The following is a 17,867-nucleotide window of genomic DNA, read 5'->3' on the forward strand; positions in this document are numbered from 1 at the left end:
GTTTTGCTTTCAATACCATACAGTACATTTCTGTTCATGAACAGGTAGAGAGCATTTGCAAAAGTGTAATGGAAGGAAACAGAGTCAAGTGGATGAGAAGAAATATCCCTCGAAAGTGATGTAACTTGAAATAAATTAGGTGATTCCTCATTAGCCCTCAAAAATTGCCTACACTTTTCAAATATATCACCACTAATATAAACATTACCTTGTTTACACTCTTTCAACAATTCCCTAACCCTTAGTAAAACTTCCCCTCCGAAAATTCTCAACCATTGAGATCCAAAACCTCCCAAATGATAGGAAGTACACTCACCCACATTAATAACACATTTCACCTCCAATGGTGTGTCATTTGATTTGTAAGTTTTCAAATTGGTCATGGTTTGAATTTTAATTCCACATTTTACAGCTGCAAGAATTGAATCTGTGAAAGTTCTATCCATCCTAGGTGAGTAGAATTGACAAATAATCAAATCTCCTTGAAATTTTTCAATATCTCCACCCATTTCATATATTACAGCAATTAAACTAGTGTACACATAGTAGATATATCTTGATATTTCAGAAACGTTGCAAGTATCCTTTTCATGATAGAAGGAGTCCACAATTTTTGAAAATCCTTTCATTTCAATAAGTAATATACATGTTTCATAGGAAAATTCACTCACAGGTGAGAGTAACTTCATCTTTTCCTCTTCCACTGGTTTGATAGATGAAGTAGAACCATTTTGCTTGTATTTCTTCCACAAATTAATTCCAGGACTTGATGATTTCTTCTTATTATTTACCAAAGCTCCTCTTACTAGGTGATGAAGATCTACTATTAGAATCACTATTATTTACAACATTATTATTAGGGATTGGTGATGTTGGACCAGGTGGTAGTGAAGGAGAATGTGGACGGTCAGATCCCTTATTAGAAGCAGATCCAGTACTAACAGAGAGAAAACTAGAGAATTTACTCTCTGTATCGAGACCTTCATTGGAATTTGTTTTCTGAAGGTGATGTCCTAGCTTTACCTTATATTGTTTACCCTCGCCTCCATAATATATATATCGGAGGCAATATAGTAAATGTTGAGGAAGGAAGGAGGTTGACAATTCGAGATTTAATTCCTCCTGTGATTTGGCCTTGGAAGGTGATACAGATTGATAATTATTCAAGCCAATAAAGCTCACTCTAGCATTGGGTATTCGGAAGGAGCTTGCCTTCTTCATCTCTGCTGAGGCTCTCACTTGAATATTCTCAAATTCCTCACTGGTGATGGAGGTTCTTGATAGCTTGTCCCTTCCAAATTGAAACTTGGGCGAGAATGTATTAAGGGAGTGATGGCCACCTTGTGTTGTTGTGATGGATTTGCTGAGAGAAATGTGATCACCGCCCTGCTTATGAGAAGAGCTACAGATAGCTCCCATTTTAATAAAAATTTGTTGGTAGTGATAAAAACGTTATTTCTTATGCCCATCCAATGAACAAATTAGTGCATTATTTGTTAGACCGTTGTGATGAACTTAAAGGAAAAGGAAACAGTAAATAGTAGTACCAAGGATAGTCTTACTCAATACTCCTTCTCACAGAATTATAAATTGTTTTCTGGTATTGGAACTGCAAAGAACAGCTCCAAGAGTGAAATACTCATGAGTTGGTACTCTTTCCCATTTCCTTCTTGCTTTCGACACTACTTGAGATGGGTAAGTGAAACAGGGTTTTAACTTAATATTATTTTCCAAATCGGTATGCATGATGAATTAATAAAGATAGTCCAACTACTGCTTAATTATCTTATATCTTTCATTCAAAGATTGGATTGATTCGTGTTGTTCAATGTAATTTTCCATAAGATAATCCATATCTGAAATAATATCTGGAAGTTTGTCTTCTACATATTTCAGTCCTTTCGATATTAAATAATGATAGCAGTCGTACATGTCCAGAAGAATTCTCAACTTGACACCATGCGCTGATTGAGAAGAAACAAATTGCAGTGCATCAGAGTAGGATTTTTCAACATTAGGATAGCATTCTTCGAAAGATGCCTCAAGCAATGAGCACTTGATTAGAAGAAATCTGGATTGCAATCTCAGTATTTCTCCTAATAAATTTTCTTGATGTGATGCTAGTGCATTCTTGAAGAGTGTCTCTGTATGTTCAAGATACGGAACATCAGTACCAATTTGGATACTATCTAGGAATTCCAAATACTTGACCCGAGACTCTAAAATTGCATAATCGAATATTAAGCTTGGAGGTGCATAAATGTGAAGAGAGTTAAAGAGAGATTCCATGTGATCAGCTTGTTCCCTTAACCGTTGCTCTTTCTCTACAATATTAATTCCAGACGTTAACTCTCTGCAAAATTGGACATAGGCAAGATAAAACTTGGCGCTTAATACTTGGGTTGGACTTGCCACAGTTGTTGAAAATATTGAAATGATGCTCATTCCTTGATTAGCTGATCTCTCTAGCTCATCCAATTGACCACTAATTAATAAATAGTAGCAAGCAAATGAGTAAAAGAACATGTAAGAAGGGAGGTGAAGTCTGACCCTGCTCTGTTCAGATCCCAAAGTGTAGTATTTTGATGCACTCTCATATTTACCAACAGACCACAAAGCCCGCATCGAGTAGGTACAAGATACAAGCAAAGCATCCCTTTTTCTGAACCTATTAATGGACTGTTGATGATACTTGTCGGGATCGCTCAAATACTGATTGATAACATCTTCAGAGAAGAGAATTACCTTATTAAAATTACCCCTGGTGTTGTGAGTCATCATGCAAGATACAGAACCAAACATTTGCTGTGTAGTATCTCCTATTTCTGTTGATAAATTAATGAGGTTTGAACTCAATACTATTGCTTCATCTGTCTTGTTCAAGTAAAAAGCCATGAACCATCTCTCAGATTCAATAGAAAAGATCAACTCTTTCTCTGATTCTGGGCAATACAGTTTTGCTTTGGTTAATGCTTCCTCACCAGTCGGCATCAAATTTGCGTCAAACAAATTCTCAATAAATATTCCAAATTTGAGTAGACTCTTTGCAAGTAAGATTTTAACACTCAAAAAACTGAGACCCAAAATGGAAAAAGTTGAAGAAATTCGTGTTATCCCTTCAAATCTCTTTCTGGTAATATCAATCAGGGAGAGAACTGACTCGAAAACGTTCAGCTTTGTAACATCTAATAGGTCGGTGTACTTGACTTCTTCATTTCCTTCCTTTTCTCCTTTCCACAATGTTACAATTTTCTCCAATATCGTATTAAATGAAACACAAAGATGCTTGAAAACAGAAGCTTCCTGCTCTTGGCTCAATAGAGTGATAGCTTTTGGAATTATAACACACGCCAATGCTAAATGAAGCATTTCCTCCTTTTCTACTGATCCTAGCGAGAGGGTTTCCTCTAAAGCAATCTTATCAAAATAGTGGCCTAAATGAACGGCGATTTCCTTAATATACCACGAGGATCGTTCTCTACTTTTGTGTCTTCTACATTGTTGCTCAATTGTCTTGATAAAGTGTTTGGCAAGAGACATGTGAAATTCTCTCTTTTGCTCTTTGGGAGTAGTGGAATACACAATCTGTAGCATCATGGAAGATTTGAATTTGAACGTTCTGTCCTTACTTGATGAACAAGCAAGAAAATGTTTACCCTTTGTCTCCTCAACCACTTCTAAAAACTGATGACTGCCAACAAGATTCTTCAAAATATCTGATAATTTTCTGTCCTTTTTCACATTTGATTCCTTTGGGAATATTGCTTCAAGAGTCTCAAAATCGAATTGGATTCCAATCGAAGATGCAACTTTCAGAACAAGTTGAGAGTCAACATCCAATCTGTCAATCTTTTGTTGAAAGAACGAAGACATTGTGGCAGGCAATTCAATCGTATCCATAGTCGTAAATTTAAACTTGAGGCAGCCATCTTCTACATAAGTTCTTCCATTTTCTTGTAAAAAGTGAAGGGCCATTGTTAAAAACTGTTGATTTCCCTCTGTTTTTTCGACGAAAATGTCTAAAACCTTTGGATCGACTTTTGAAGCATTAAAATAAAGCTTTAAGTATTCTTCACATTCAGACTTGGTGAACTCTTTAAGGTCGATTACTAAGTCAGCCTTAGCCTTCCACTCATCAAGCTCTTTTCTCTTCTCCGCCATTTGTGGTCCATCTGGAAGCTCGTTACAGGAAAGCAACAATACACAGTTGGTAATTCCTGGCTCAAGGTCCAAAATTTTTTTCGTAACAATCCTTGAATAGGGGTCAAACTGCATTGTAAAATGGAAATCGTCATATAGTAGAAACCAAGGTTGTGCTGAATACCCCATATACATCCAAGAAATAGAAAGCAATCTAGCGAAAAGATCAGCAGCGATGGTAATTCTCTCCTCCTGATCCAGTTTAACACTATCTTTCGACTCTTTAAACTCGGTACCTACAACTGGGTTCAATAAGTATAAATTGTCACGATCTTTTTCTTCTTTGAAAGTTTCCAACATTATTTCTTCTCTTTGTTCTCTACTAATATTGTTGTAAAGATTTTCAACATCATTATAATCTAAATCCAATCCGTTCTTCTTATAAAAACGTTCAGTAATGCTAATCTTCAGGTTTCCTAGATAGAGATAAAATGGAGTTTCGAACTCAATAGCTGAATTATAAACACAGGCAAGTTTTGATTTCAATTCGCTCACTAATCTTCTCAAAAGGTCAGATTTTCCAACACCATTTTCTCCTTTCACAAAAATTATCTTGGTCTTTGTTTTCTTACCCTGTTCTATTTCTTGCTGTTTTTCATTAACATATCCACAAATACTATCAAATATTTCCTCTCTTCCAATAGGATATTTGAGAGAATTCAAATGCTCAGAGCCACTGTAACTTTTCTTACCAGATGATTCAGAATGGTCTTCTGTCATAATTTGTGAAGGAGATTTCTTAATGTTATAATACATTTGAGTTGAAGAGATTGATGAGTCTTTGACCTTCCAAATTTTTATCAAATCTGATTTTCCCTTCACCTTGATTGGCTCTAGTGGTTCTATTGGAATACCCTTCAACATTTGAGCTGTCTCCTCTTCACATAACACAACTCCATCATTTTTTTCTGATTCCTTCATTAAACGGGCAGCCAAATTTACCTTATCACCATAAATAGTAAACTCCTTTCTATATTCTGACCCACTGATACAGATTATTAAGGTTAAATAAATATAAACATACACATTTCCAATAAAACACTTTCCACTGGCAATTCCCAATCCAAACTTCATTCCTAGTTGAGATAAATTGCCTGACAGTTCAATACCTGCCTTCACTGCTCTAATGGAATCACTGATATGACTAACAGGATAACCAAAAGAAAATACAAGAATAGTACCCTTTTCATCCGACAACATGTTTGCAATAAAACCCTCATAAGTTTCCAATACGCCTTGAACGTTTGTTAAATATGTTTGATACACTTGCATTTCATCATCTTTTGTTTCGTACTTGTTTGTATCAATAATGGACAAGAACCCCACTGTGAGAGGTTTGACTTCATTGATCCATTCACTTTGTCCTGCATCTATCTTGTTTCTAACAGGTGGGCTAATAAATTTACGAAGTATTGGAATAAAGGTTGAGTTCACTGTTAGAATGGGTAATGATAGTCCAGTAATGGGCTCCCTTTTTGATGCCAGAGCTACATACACATCTGCCTCTTTGATTTCTAACTTTCTACAAGTGATATAATTGGAACATTTTTCAAATGCTGGCCTGGTTATCACAACTTGTCCTACCAGACTATTACCCAAAGCGGAGGACATTTCGAGAAGAGCTTGGCCAGAAGTGATTCGAAGCCAGTAATCATTCACTCCCAAATGGTGCGTCGTTACATATCCCAAAGACACACCACAATGTATCTGAAGTGATATGTTATCATTCACCTTGAAAGATTTCAAATATTCAGTCTGCTGAATTCGCAAGGCACATTGAACAGCCGCAATTACACACTCAGCCAAAGTTCTATCCTTACGTGGGTAATGGAATTGACAAATAATAGCCTATAGATTTCATTCAATAAAAAAGTTCTTAAGCAACTTACATCTCCTGCAAATCGTTCGATATCTCCTCCAAACTTTGCATGTTAATACTTTGCGCAATTATCCTACTTACATCATAAATAAAGGCAATTAATGTCGTAAAATATTGATTAATATATTTAGTAAGAAGCTCAGCTCCATTAGGTTCTTTTGAAAGGCTCTCTGTTAAATTAGTAAATCCAGAAATGTCAATCATTAAAATACAGGTTTCATATGTTATATTACTAAGTGGAGACATTGTTGTTGACATTTCTTCCTCCAATGCCTTTGATTTCCTATCATTTACATTACTATTATTATTGCTCTTGTAATAGAGAGACTTGAGATTATACAACAAATGTTGAGGTAAATAAGAACAAATTATTTCCGCATTAACCTCCTCCGTTGTTTTTTTTCCATTTCCAAAAGGTATTGTTTTAAATCCCATCAAATTCACTCGGGGAGGAGGAAGTTTGAAAGAGTGTGCCTTACGAACCTCCACCACTTTCGTTTCTGACTCCGAGGAAGCATAAGAATCTTTTGATACTCTCCTTTCCGAATATCTAATTGATTTATGTTGATTAAAATCTTTTGGTGATTCTTGTTGATTAGGACTAACAACATTCTCACTGCTGTTCAAGCTGCAAGCAGATCCCATCTTGATGAAAAAAAGATGGCAAGTGGTCGGTTGTTTGTTTGGATAATTTTTTAAATTTAACTTTTCAACCAGTCATGCTGAGGAGGACAATTTTTCTTGTAGTACAAAAGGCGGCAAAATTTTTACTCGTTTCAACTATGATAATGACCCTCAGAGATTTTTGACCAACAAAAATTCGAAGGGGAACTTTAAAACCACTCTTCTTCTAACACATTATGAAGTGATGACAGCTCTTGTGGTGATGTATTTCTCTGATCCAATCATTGAAATTGTGCGAATACAATCATTTTAATTAATAACATATTCTCCATTGCATTGAGAAGGTGTATATGTATAATATTTAATATAAAAAAATAATTCATATATTCAATACATTAATAATTAAGAATAGTTTCCATTAGGAGCTGAATCGGCCGATAAATTTGTAATGACTTTTACGCTCAGGTAATGCAGCAGTAGTTAAAGCCTTAAAACAATGTCTCAAAACGTACACAGCCTCTAATTGTGTTCTTCCTAGCATTGATAGATCCTTCACAGTTACACCATCTCCCGAAAATGATTTAGGCCTTGCTCAAGAAAAAGAACAAAAGAAACGAAAAGAAAAGCTTCTTGCAAATGTTGTTAATTGTTCTCACTGTACAACCGCTATCATGGTGGGGATAGGAACCTTATTGGCCGCACTTGCAATGTATATTGGCTGTTCTTTCCAAAGTAACACTACGATTCAACAGAATAGATTTTCGGATGATAAGATTGTGAGACTTAACAACACTTTTTATGAAGAGAAGAGGTTCTTCTTTACTCCCAAAATTAAGGAGACTAAATTTCTTCATGCCTACAAAGAAGCAATCGGAGAAATGAAACAATGTCAAATTGATACAAAATTGTTGAGGTACTTTTATGGAGAGAGTGGTATTGGTAAAACAACAATGTTACATGAAGTGTTGAAAGATTCGAAACCTTTTCCATATACTCTTTTGAGGTTGGAAAGTGGAAACTCTTGGAAAGAAGTTGGAGTGAAACTAAACATTACATCCATAAATGAGCATGCTACAGAAGAACTTGTGTTTAGAACCTTAACAGAATACTTTAACTATTTGAATAGTGATGATTGTCCTTTAATTATTATTGATGGTGCTAATAGAAACCCAAAGATTACTAATACCTTCATTGCTTTCTGGAGAGATATTAGTCATGTTAGACCTTTTGCATTGTTAATGATCTCCTCTGATGGCTTCTACCCCTCAATTTCAAGAGGTGGTGGTAGAGTGATCGGAACAGAACTCTCTCCATCCGAAACCTTTGTCAGAGAATATTTGGAAGCTAAAGGAATTGTTGATCCTTCTCTTGTTTCAGAAATTATGGAAATAACAGGTAACAAGATAGTTTACTTGAGTTCAATAAGATCACCAAGAGAACTTAATATCTTGGAACAAACTGTATATGAAAACTTTGAAGAGAACTTGATGGAATTGAAAAGATTCGATATGGCTTTCCAGTACTTTAAAAATTTAGTGAAAGTTTTGCTAGAAAATCCCCAACAAAGCATGGCCGCATTAGATGTAGTTCCTGACAAGGAAGCAGCCAAGATATTTAAATCCAACTTGTTGAGAAGGTATGGGCAGGATTACAGATTCCAAAACAAGGCGGTTGAAAGATTCTTTAAAAGAAAGTGGAAAATTAATAGTGAAGGACTATTGAAATTGAATATAACGGGAAGGACTGTGTCTGAGTAGTGATTCAATTCGTGAGTTGCATAATACAATGAAAACAATTAATCAAAATTCTTAGAGTTCGTGATAGCTTGTGGCGATTTCTGCTTTGAAAATGCGCGGATATAATCATACATTAATTAAAAACGAATTCATATATTCTTGTATTAAGAAGGTGAAAAATGTATAAACGTTCACTTGATATTCTATATAATAATAATAATTAATAAACAATAATTGTCCTCCTTAATGAAAATTGGCATTACCCGCCAAATGAACATCTGAAATAGAAAGGGAACTCATCACATCTCAATAATAAAAGTATTTGAAATGAACTTGAAAAATTAGAAAAAATGAATCAACACTATCCAATAAGGAGAGGAAAACCATCATTTCTGTTCCTCATCTTAATATGTCTCAGCATTTTAGTTTCCATGAAGAGAGACTCGGTTGAATCGGCCGACGCTACTTGTTATGATACTGTCTCGATAAATAGCTTTGATAGCAATAGCGTTTCAGACCTTAGATGCTCTCCTTCTACGTACGCATTATCGAATAGAAGAGGTGGTTACATTCAAGGTAGCTTTAACTATGTTCCTAAAGGGAAAGTAATTCTAGGAAGCAAATTTACCATCAACCTCAAGTACATGTTCTCTTCATGTGATACTAAAATTAAGCACAACTCATCTCTCATTATTAACGATCAATATGTAATGGACATACCATTTGATGGTTCCCAATGTAATTGTTTACAAAAAGAGTTTTCCTTGAGCCCAACGATATCCTCCTATTTGATGTTGAATCCGACCAATACTCTCAAAATTACATCAAGTATTTCAACAAGCACCGAAATTTATATCAGTGATGTTAAAATCAAGTTTTGCTACATATCCCAGTCGACAACAATTGCCAATCTCAAACTTGAGAATTCTTTGCAAACTATTTCAATCTTGACTCCAGAATCATACAAACAAATCAAGACAGAACCTTTTAAAGATATTCTCAGTTCTAAAACATCAAACCTTACTAGTGTTCCATATGTTATTACAAATAGTGCTGTTGATATTGTGGAAAATATAACATTGACTGTCTCACTCACTGGAAGTTTTGCCATTTCCAATTATTTAATTGTTGATGTGCAATTACAGAAAATTGGACCAAATGGGGGAAATATTATCATCTCACCATCCATTTCCAAATCATCTTCTCTTTATTCTAAAAATCTAATTTTGAGTAGAGTTAATTTACAAAATTCTGAAAAATTGATAGCTTCACTTGTTATAGAATCTATTAAAGAAGATTCAATTACGAGTGGAGTGAACCTTGAATTGGCTGTAAGTGCTACTAACCCAGACACAGTGGAATTATCAGACAATACTAAAATCGGTTTACCTTTCCAATTGTTTTTGTCAAAAGCCTACCTTTCTGAAAATGAAAAATCAGCTGGTCCAATCTACAATGCAGGACCTATTTCAGACTTGGCCTATATGGATTTCCAACCTCTTGTCACTAGTCCTTTCAATCCTGCTTGTTGGCTTCAGTTGAATATGATTATCAATGGAAATATACCAGCATTTATAGGCAACATTCATATTTGGTCCTCCAAAAGCAAAACACAATTTACAAAGTTCTTCCAATACTCTCACTTTATTGGGTCAACTTTATTTATGGCTATTCCTTCCGATCAGTTGGATTGCAATCCAGCAACATCAACAAAATTATATATGAGAGTAGAAACAAATTTACCTTTCAGTTATAGAATGTATATTTCGAGAAAGGTTTACTCCTCAGTTAGTTCACTATCAAAATCTGTTTCAAACATTTTCACACCAAAGCTAGAAAAGGGAGAAGGTTTTGCTGTTTCAGTTGACAATCTGTATGATCCAACCCAAGATGGATTTGAGAAGGTACCACTTAATTTCCAATTACCACCTTTAAATATTGGTTCATCTAGAAGATTTAATGCTTTCCTTACTAAAAGAAGTTCAAACCCAACAATTTTTCGTAGTGTAGATGCCATTGCTGTTCCCATCAATCCATTCCCGAATGCCATCCTAGACACTCAAAATTTACTTTACTATTTTGAAAATGATTGCATTGATTGTACTCTGAATTTGTATGTCCAATTACCTGATTCCATTAAGAATCCACCATCATTATTGCCGAACTCAAACATTGATGAAACTCAACTTAGAAATGATTATGGTATTTATTGGAAATATGTTGATGTTTCATCTGTTTCAACTGCTTCAAAGTATGCAGTGGCAACCATCACTGTTAACAACGTCGCCTACCAATCAAAGAAAAACATCAAGCTGCTTGCAACCCAAAATAGAATTGATAGCACCTATTCTTCTTCATTGAGAACAATCGAGACAACAACAGACTATATTCAAACAACAGACTGTAGTTCCTCTAATTTGGGAAATTATAGAAGTTCAATATCAGTTCCTACCATATCAGGTGGTATTTGGAAGTTTGGATTTTTTATTGATCCTATTGTCATGTTAAATAGTGTCAGCTTTTCAATTAGCCAGTATTCATCCGTGAGATCTATTTCGTCCAATGCCCTTACAAATGTTGAAGCTTTGAGAGTCCCTGAATTTGTCTATTCTTTCTCGTTTGATTGTTCTTCTTGTAAACAAACTTGGGGAAAGACAAACATGCTCTCATTCACAATGCTTGCTGATACTCTCCAACTTGAAAACAGATATTATGAAATATTCTTAAAAATAGGAGATATTCCAACACCAACCAGTCATGACATCAAATCAGGCTACATTTCAACCAAAATGGCAAGCGACACTATCCAAATATTTAAACCAAGATACATTTTCTCATTGGCAGGAACAGCTGTGGTTAACAATAATGGTGAAACAAGTTTTATATCCTCTAATAGATTAGACGATATTGGTACCAATGTCCATGTACTTATTAAGGAAGTTCCAGGTACTCTGTTTTCAACCGAAACCTCTTGCCTAGCTAAAAATCAATCATCTTCATTCTCATATCAATATGAAACAGCAACAACTGTTAACAGTGAGTCTAGTACAACAGTATTGAACGACTACTCTTTTTTTTCAATTGATGCTACAAAGATGATATTCAACGATACAAATATTGGAAAGAACTTGACAGTTGAAATTAGTACAAGCTCTTTTATTGGTTTGAATCCAGTGCTAATCCATCCAGTAACAGGAAAGAGAGTCACTATGAAAAGAACTCTGTTAAAATATCGTTTTTCAGGAAATTCTTACCAATTTCAAAAATATGCAGGATCCTTCTCAATCACTAGAGATGTTGTGAATCAAGTTAAAGGAGCTGCACTTACAATGGTATTGCTTCCTGATAGATCTGATAAGACATATTACTCTTCTATTTCGTCCCTTTCTGTTACAACATTTGTTCAACAAGACTTTGATTCAGTCTCATACTTTAATCCACTCATTGTATGTGTTGGTGTTATGGGAGGTTTATTCGTTATTGGAATATGTTACCTTATGATTTGTTACGCTTTCACTTTATTTGTTGATTTCCACATTTCTCTCAAAGGGAAATTAAGCGGAAGCTTTACATACAAAAGTTGGACAACCTACTTTTTTATGCCATACATTATTTCTGTATTTTCTCCACTCATATTTTATGAAGGGTTTCTTAAAAAACAATACAACATGAGAATTACCCCAAAAAGAGTTCTGTTCATTGGAGCTTTAATCATGTTGTCATTATCAATAATATTTATTATTTGTCTAATTACACCAATGGGTCTCTATGTTAATGGTTTTATTAACAATTCAAATGAGAATATCAAGTTGCAAGAAACTAAAACTCTTGGAAATGACACACATTTAGCATGTTGCAGATATGCCACTTCCTCACGTGCTCTTAAGCCATATATTTATCTACAGGATGATAGATATCTTAGCTGCGTGCAAGTAATACAGAATGGATATTCGAATCTTACCCTTAATGATGTACCATATCTTGCCAGCTCAAAAACATATGAATATATTTCAAGCAGTGCTATAATTTTAGCAAAAATCAACTGTCCAAAATCAGAGATTATCATTGTCAATGACCATGTAAAAGATGCCAATGATATTGGAGTGGTTGGAATTTGTTTAGGTTTGATCTTGTTATATATGGGCTTGGCTCAAATAACAGCCCCTTTCTGTAAGAGGCTTGTGAAGAGGATAAGAAATTCTTCCTCACCTAAGAATAGTAGAAAAAACAATTACAAAGCCTCCACAACTGCTACAACCAATGCCACTATTGCTGTACCAAAGACAAGCAATACAACATCCAATAACAATTCAACAAGTTCAAGACCAGTAATTAGTTCAACAAATACTACAAGTTCAACAGTAGCAACAACAACAGCAAATACTACATCAACAAATCAATCCAATGCTCAAACAGAGTTCCAGAGAAGAGAGGAAGAATTAGTAAGAAATCTTCCAGTGCAACTTGAACCTCAAGCTCAACCTTACATCAATGAAATTGAATTGCCAAATATTCCAATACCAAACTTTAAGCAGCCATCTGTACCTAGTCAACCAATTGGTGATTACAGACCTTATAATCCAAATGATATGATTTTAGAAAATATTACTCCTCAAATTCAACCACCAAACTATGATTCTCCATCCACAAATTCACAAGTATTTATTTATGACAGCAGTATTGCTCCAGCTGCTCAATCAAACTTTACAAGTTACAATCCAACAGCCAATGCCGATGACTATGTTGCCTTTTATCAGAGATCTGATAATCTACCTGCCAATAATAACAATAACAATAATAATGGAAACATTGGTATCAATTTTGACAATCCAAACAATGTGTAAATAATAAATAAAGTTTATAGGTACATGATGTGCTATTGATTGTTAATAACACATATTAAAATCATACATGATCAAAATTAAAACTCTTTACAAGCTAAAGATGTTGATTTGGGTGATTTAGATAGTCTTACGTTCAGACAAAACTCTAACAATACTACCCATTCCCGATTTTTCGAGAACCTTTTCGTGCCACTTGAAGAGAGGCTTGGAGTCATTATCTCCTGTTTCCAAACAACGATAAATATACTTCATCAAAATATCCAATTCATCAGCATCAAGAGAATCAACAATCTTTGGAATGTCAGCTTCCTTGGTATTTACCAAAACTTTAGCAACAACGTCGGCACTCTTCTTCTTTGTTTCCTTGTTCTTGGCAGCAAGAGGTGGGTTTTCCAATGACTTTTTCAAGGCATCACCATACTTTTGACTATTTGTAATTGTTGTGAGAACGATTTGTGAATTTAGATTGTTGTCCATATTGTGTAAGTTAATGGTGGTAGTGTAGATATTATTATTATAGGAAGAAGAGTCATCATCAACACCAGTATTAATATGACGATCATTACGATGCGATGATCATTAAAAAAATAAAAACAAAACCATCATCATTGTAAATTATTTGACCACACAATTAGAAAAGCAAAATATCTTCTACATACGAACTGACCAATGAAATAACAGCCTTTTCTCTTTCATCAATTTGCTTTAAAAATTCAGAATCTTCAGACATTTTTTTATAAAATTTTTTAACATCAAATCTTGAAAAATGATTGGTGAAAAACAAGAATGACCTGTCAAACTGTTTGCTTAATACATCATGGCCATCCTACTTGAAGAAAATTTTATTCATTGAATTCATAGAATGAATAAGAATAACCTAAGAAAAAGTTACTGATTGATCAATTTTTATTTCTTCTTTTTGAAAAAGTTGACAAGTGTAATCTTGAAATTCTTCTTATTCTTCTTGTCGTCGTTAAATTCTGGGAAACAATTCTTTTCGAATACTATGGCATTTCTTTGTTCTGGTTCGTGCTCGTTGTAGAATCCTTCCAGATCCAATTCATCAACTGCAGCTCCTCCATCCGTTCCACCACCATTATGGTGTTGCTGATGCTGTTGTTGATACATATTGTTGTTGTTAATATTATTATTATCATTGAAACCTGTATCAAACAGTTCATTGAATTGATCGAGAGAAGCTGGCGTGTTGGTACTGTTTCTACGACCAGTTCCTCCTCCAATACTTCTTCTGACCTTTCTCTGTTTTTCAATACTTCTTCTCTTATCTGAACTGTTGGATCTTCTGCTTGTTGCACTTCCATCTGAGCCACCACTACGGTCACTGAGGGCTGCTGGGGAGGTTGGTCTAAATTCATTATTGAAAGAATCAAAGTCATCTTCATTGTTTCTATCAATTGACTTCTTTCTTCTGTTAGTTGGCCCAGCAGAGTTGCTTCTCTTTGTTCTTCTTTGAATTGAGGCAGAGTTTTGTGAACTTGGAGAATTTGGTAAACTATTGAGAGAAACATTAGGACTTTGAACACTGGTTGGAGTGGTCACTGTTGGATTTGGAGGAGTTGATACTGAAGAACCATTAGGAGTATCTCCCGAATAACTCTTATAATTATTATCATTGGAAATTTCACTTCTGAAATTGTTAAAGAAATTGGTCCATGTGTTTCTCTTGGACTTGACATGAGATTGCATCATTGGTGAACCTCCTTTAGCTTGATTCTTTTGTGCTGCATAATTCTCATAAATAAATGTAGTATTATTTGATCCAGCATTTGGTGGCATGCCATGGTTTGCATTGTTATTAACAGAATTATTCTTATTTGGAGAAGTAATTTGATTATTGCCTGACATGGATCTGTTACTGCCTTGTTGTTGATATTGTGAAATATTACTCGATGATTGGAGTGATAAGGCCTGAATTTGTTGAGAAATTTCATTAACATTTACAATATTATTTTGAGCCATTGTGCTCTCAACAGTTGGATTAACAATAACAGTTCTCATTTGTTGAGATTGATTACTCATCATATTTTGAGGTTGAATAATGATATTTTGAGGTTGATTATTGAATCCTCTGTTATTGGAATTTTGATTCATCATTTGATTATTATTGTTATTCATTACTAAACCTCCACCGACCATGTTACCGTTATTATTATTGGAATTGTTGGAATTATTCATGCCTGACTCTAGGACTGGCAAGACAACAGAGAAGAGTTTTCTCTTCTGTTCATCTGACATGGATTGAACAAGAATCTTGGCCATTTGTTGCACTTCAGATTGGTTGACTTGTTGTTGTGGATTGAATTTTTCCAACCAAGTAGAGATCAAATTCTGGTGATCAGAACTCGAGGCCAAATAACTTCCTAAAACTTGAAACAGGGTATTATCAATTTGAGAACTGGCAAATGGAGTAGTGTCAACTTGAGCATTATTGGAGAAGATATTGTTATTTCCTGCCAGAGTTTGGAAGATGATACTTCCAAGTTGTTGTTGCTGTTGTTGTTGCACTTGTTGCATGCCATTATCTGCTGGTGCCAAAACTATGAAATTAGGTTGTTGTTGTTGTGGTTGTGATTGAGAATTGGAATTGAAGATTTGTTGAGTATTGTTATTATTGACATTTGTAGCAACACCACCAAATGATGATGTTGATGATTGTGGTTGAGAATTGAGCAATGAGAGCAATTGATAGAGATCATTATTTTGTGTTTGTGGTTGTTGTTGTTGAATGATGGTTTGTTGATTGCCAACTGGGAAGATAATGGTAGGTGCATTGTTATTATTGGATACAGTATTGAATTGATTATTGTTATCATTCATAAAGTTGGAAGTTTGACCATTGGTGGCAACAATATATGGTTGACCATTGATGATGACATTATTATTCATCATGTTATTATTCATTGAATTATTGTTGGTATTAGTACCAAGAAAATCAAAATCTTCCATGTTGGAATTGTTATTCATTTGGAGGTTGAAGGCTAAACATGCAATAATGATTCATGTAGTAGTTTAGGATAAACACATATTAGAATAAATTACTATAAATTACTTACCATCCAAAAGTGAGGTATCAATCGTATTAAAACTATTATTACCAGCATTAATAGTTGTTGTATTATTATTAGTATTATTACCACCAAGTAACAACATTAAACTCTCATTAGTATTATTATTTCCATCGAAAAGGGAAAAATCGTTGGAATTATTCAAATTTGAAGGATTGATAATAAAAGTTGGTTGATTTTGATTTTGATTATTATTTGGAGAGGCAGCCAATTGAATTGAATTATTAAATTGTTGTTGCTGATTATTATTGGCAGTCGAACCATTAATAATCATAATTGGTTGTACATTATTATTATTAGATGGTAATTGATAGATAATTGGTTGTTGTTGCTGTTGTTGTTGTCTGGGACTCAATTGATTTGGATCAATTGCAATGAAATTTCCATTTCCATTGTTGTTATTGTTTGTATTCGGTGTTAGGAACATAAAGTTATTATTATTATTGCCATTATTATTCATCATGTTATTGTTAGGAACAATGGTAGCACCCATACTATTGTTATTATTCGAATTATTCGAAGTATTATTATTATTGTTTATCAACATCATTGTAAACGGTTGAGTATTTGAATTGTTATTATTATTCATACTCGTAGAATTATTTTGCTGAAACATCATCTTTGCCTTTTTTATATATTTGAAAAGTGCGTTGTTGTCTTCTTTTAAAAAGATATGAGAGAGAGGAGTTGTTTGTTATTCGGATGATGACAAGAGAGGAATACAAATATTGTGTGTGATGTAATTGAGAGGGAATATTCGTCGTCGTAGTCGTATTATTCGTTGCTATAATATAAATGAATATATCTTCAAAAAGGACAAAAGGGACTTGTGTTGTTGTTGATTGGAGTAAAAAGTACTATTGATAATTTAAAAGATAGAGTTGTGTGGTTGTTGTGGTTGTTGTTGTTGTTGATGGTCAAATATCGAACCGGAATGAAGTTTATCGCGGAAGAGAGAGATCGACGTTTGGAATAATAATGATAATAATCAACACAAGTCAGTTTAAAAAACACAAACCTTTCAAAATGTCAACACCTGTGTGTGATTATTGTCAATGTGGCAGACAGTTGGCCAATCAATGAGAGATGATGAATTGCAAATGGGATAACGTGTGAGGAAGTAAAGTTACTCCAGAACAGGCTATTGGGTGGTGGTAGAATTTTTTTTAGTGAAAATGAATGACACTGGTGCGATTGGTTTCCTTCTTGGATATGTGAAAGAAAACGAAACCTGTCTTGCCTCTACCAATGCAAAAATTTTACAAAATGTTATTCAGTGATAGAGTTAGAGTTTAATTGAGCCAGTATTTCAATAGCCTCTTCAATATTCCATTGCTTTTTGTAAACATTGTTAATATTTTCTGATGAATAAACCCATTTTGGGTGAAAAAGGACCATATGCGGCAATAAGATAAGGTTGATTCATTGTATTGAAAATTGCCATTACTGACTTTGACAACAAGTTTCGAATAAAAAGAAGCATCATTAATACAATTTA

The 17,867-nt window shown here is 34.3% G+C and overlaps 5 protein-coding genes across 5 annotated transcripts in view; 1 reads left to right on the forward strand and 4 right to left on the reverse strand.

Moving 5' to 3' along the window:
• NAEGRDRAFT_66607 (uncharacterized protein) overlaps nt 1-1,419 on the reverse strand; it is a gene marked incomplete at both ends in the record, with an annotated part of 1,719 nt that extends 300 nt beyond the window's left edge. Inside the window, 2 exons of the mRNA XM_002678131.1 lie at nt 17-703; nt 807-1,419. Coding sequence (XP_002678177.1) covers nt 17-703; nt 807-1,419 — 1,300 coding nt within the window. The remainder of the gene's footprint in view (nt 1-16; nt 704-806) is intronic.
• A 351-nt stretch (nt 1,420-1,770) lies between these two features.
• Nucleotides 1,771-6,724, reverse strand: FM146 (uncharacterized protein; the record flags this gene model as incomplete). Its single annotated transcript, XM_002678132.1, has 4 exons — nt 1,771-5,185; nt 5,225-5,593; nt 5,696-6,048; nt 6,161-6,724. 4 exons carry the CDS (start codon nt 6,722-6,724, stop codon nt 1,771-1,773), a joined length of 4,701 nt encoding a protein of 1,566 aa, XP_002678178.1.
• Nucleotides 6,725-7,374: 650 nt separating this feature from the next.
• On the forward strand, nt 7,375-13,283 carry NAEGRDRAFT_48451 (uncharacterized protein; the record flags this gene model as incomplete). Its single annotated transcript, XM_002678028.1, has 3 exons — nt 7,375-8,339; nt 8,858-11,885; nt 12,345-13,283. 3 exons carry the CDS (start codon nt 7,375-7,377, stop codon nt 13,281-13,283), a joined length of 4,932 nt encoding a protein of 1,643 aa, XP_002678074.1.
• A 117-nt stretch (nt 13,284-13,400) lies between these two features.
• Nucleotides 13,401-13,760, reverse strand: NAEGRDRAFT_33061 (uncharacterized protein; the record flags this gene model as incomplete). The annotated part of the gene is made up of 1 exon (XM_002678133.1): nt 13,401-13,760. One exon carries the CDS (start codon nt 13,758-13,760, stop codon nt 13,401-13,403), a length of 360 nt encoding a protein of 119 aa, XP_002678179.1.
• A 410-nt stretch (nt 13,761-14,170) lies between these two features.
• NAEGRDRAFT_57802 (uncharacterized protein) lies at nt 14,171-16,988 on the reverse strand (the record flags this gene model as incomplete). Its single annotated transcript, XM_002678134.1, has 2 exons — nt 14,171-16,282; nt 16,358-16,988. 2 exons carry the CDS (start codon nt 16,986-16,988, stop codon nt 14,190-14,192), a joined length of 2,724 nt encoding a protein of 907 aa, XP_002678180.1. The 3' UTR covers nt 14,171-14,189.
• Between the last annotated feature and the right edge of the window lie 879 nt (nt 16,989-17,867).

The sequence above is a fragment of the Naegleria gruberi genome (assembly GCF_000004985.1).
Source record: "Naegleria gruberi genomic scaffold NAEGRscaffold_19, whole genome shotgun sequence".
NCBI lineage: Eukaryota > Heterolobosea > Eutetramitea > Acrasida > Naegleriidae > Naegleria > Naegleria gruberi.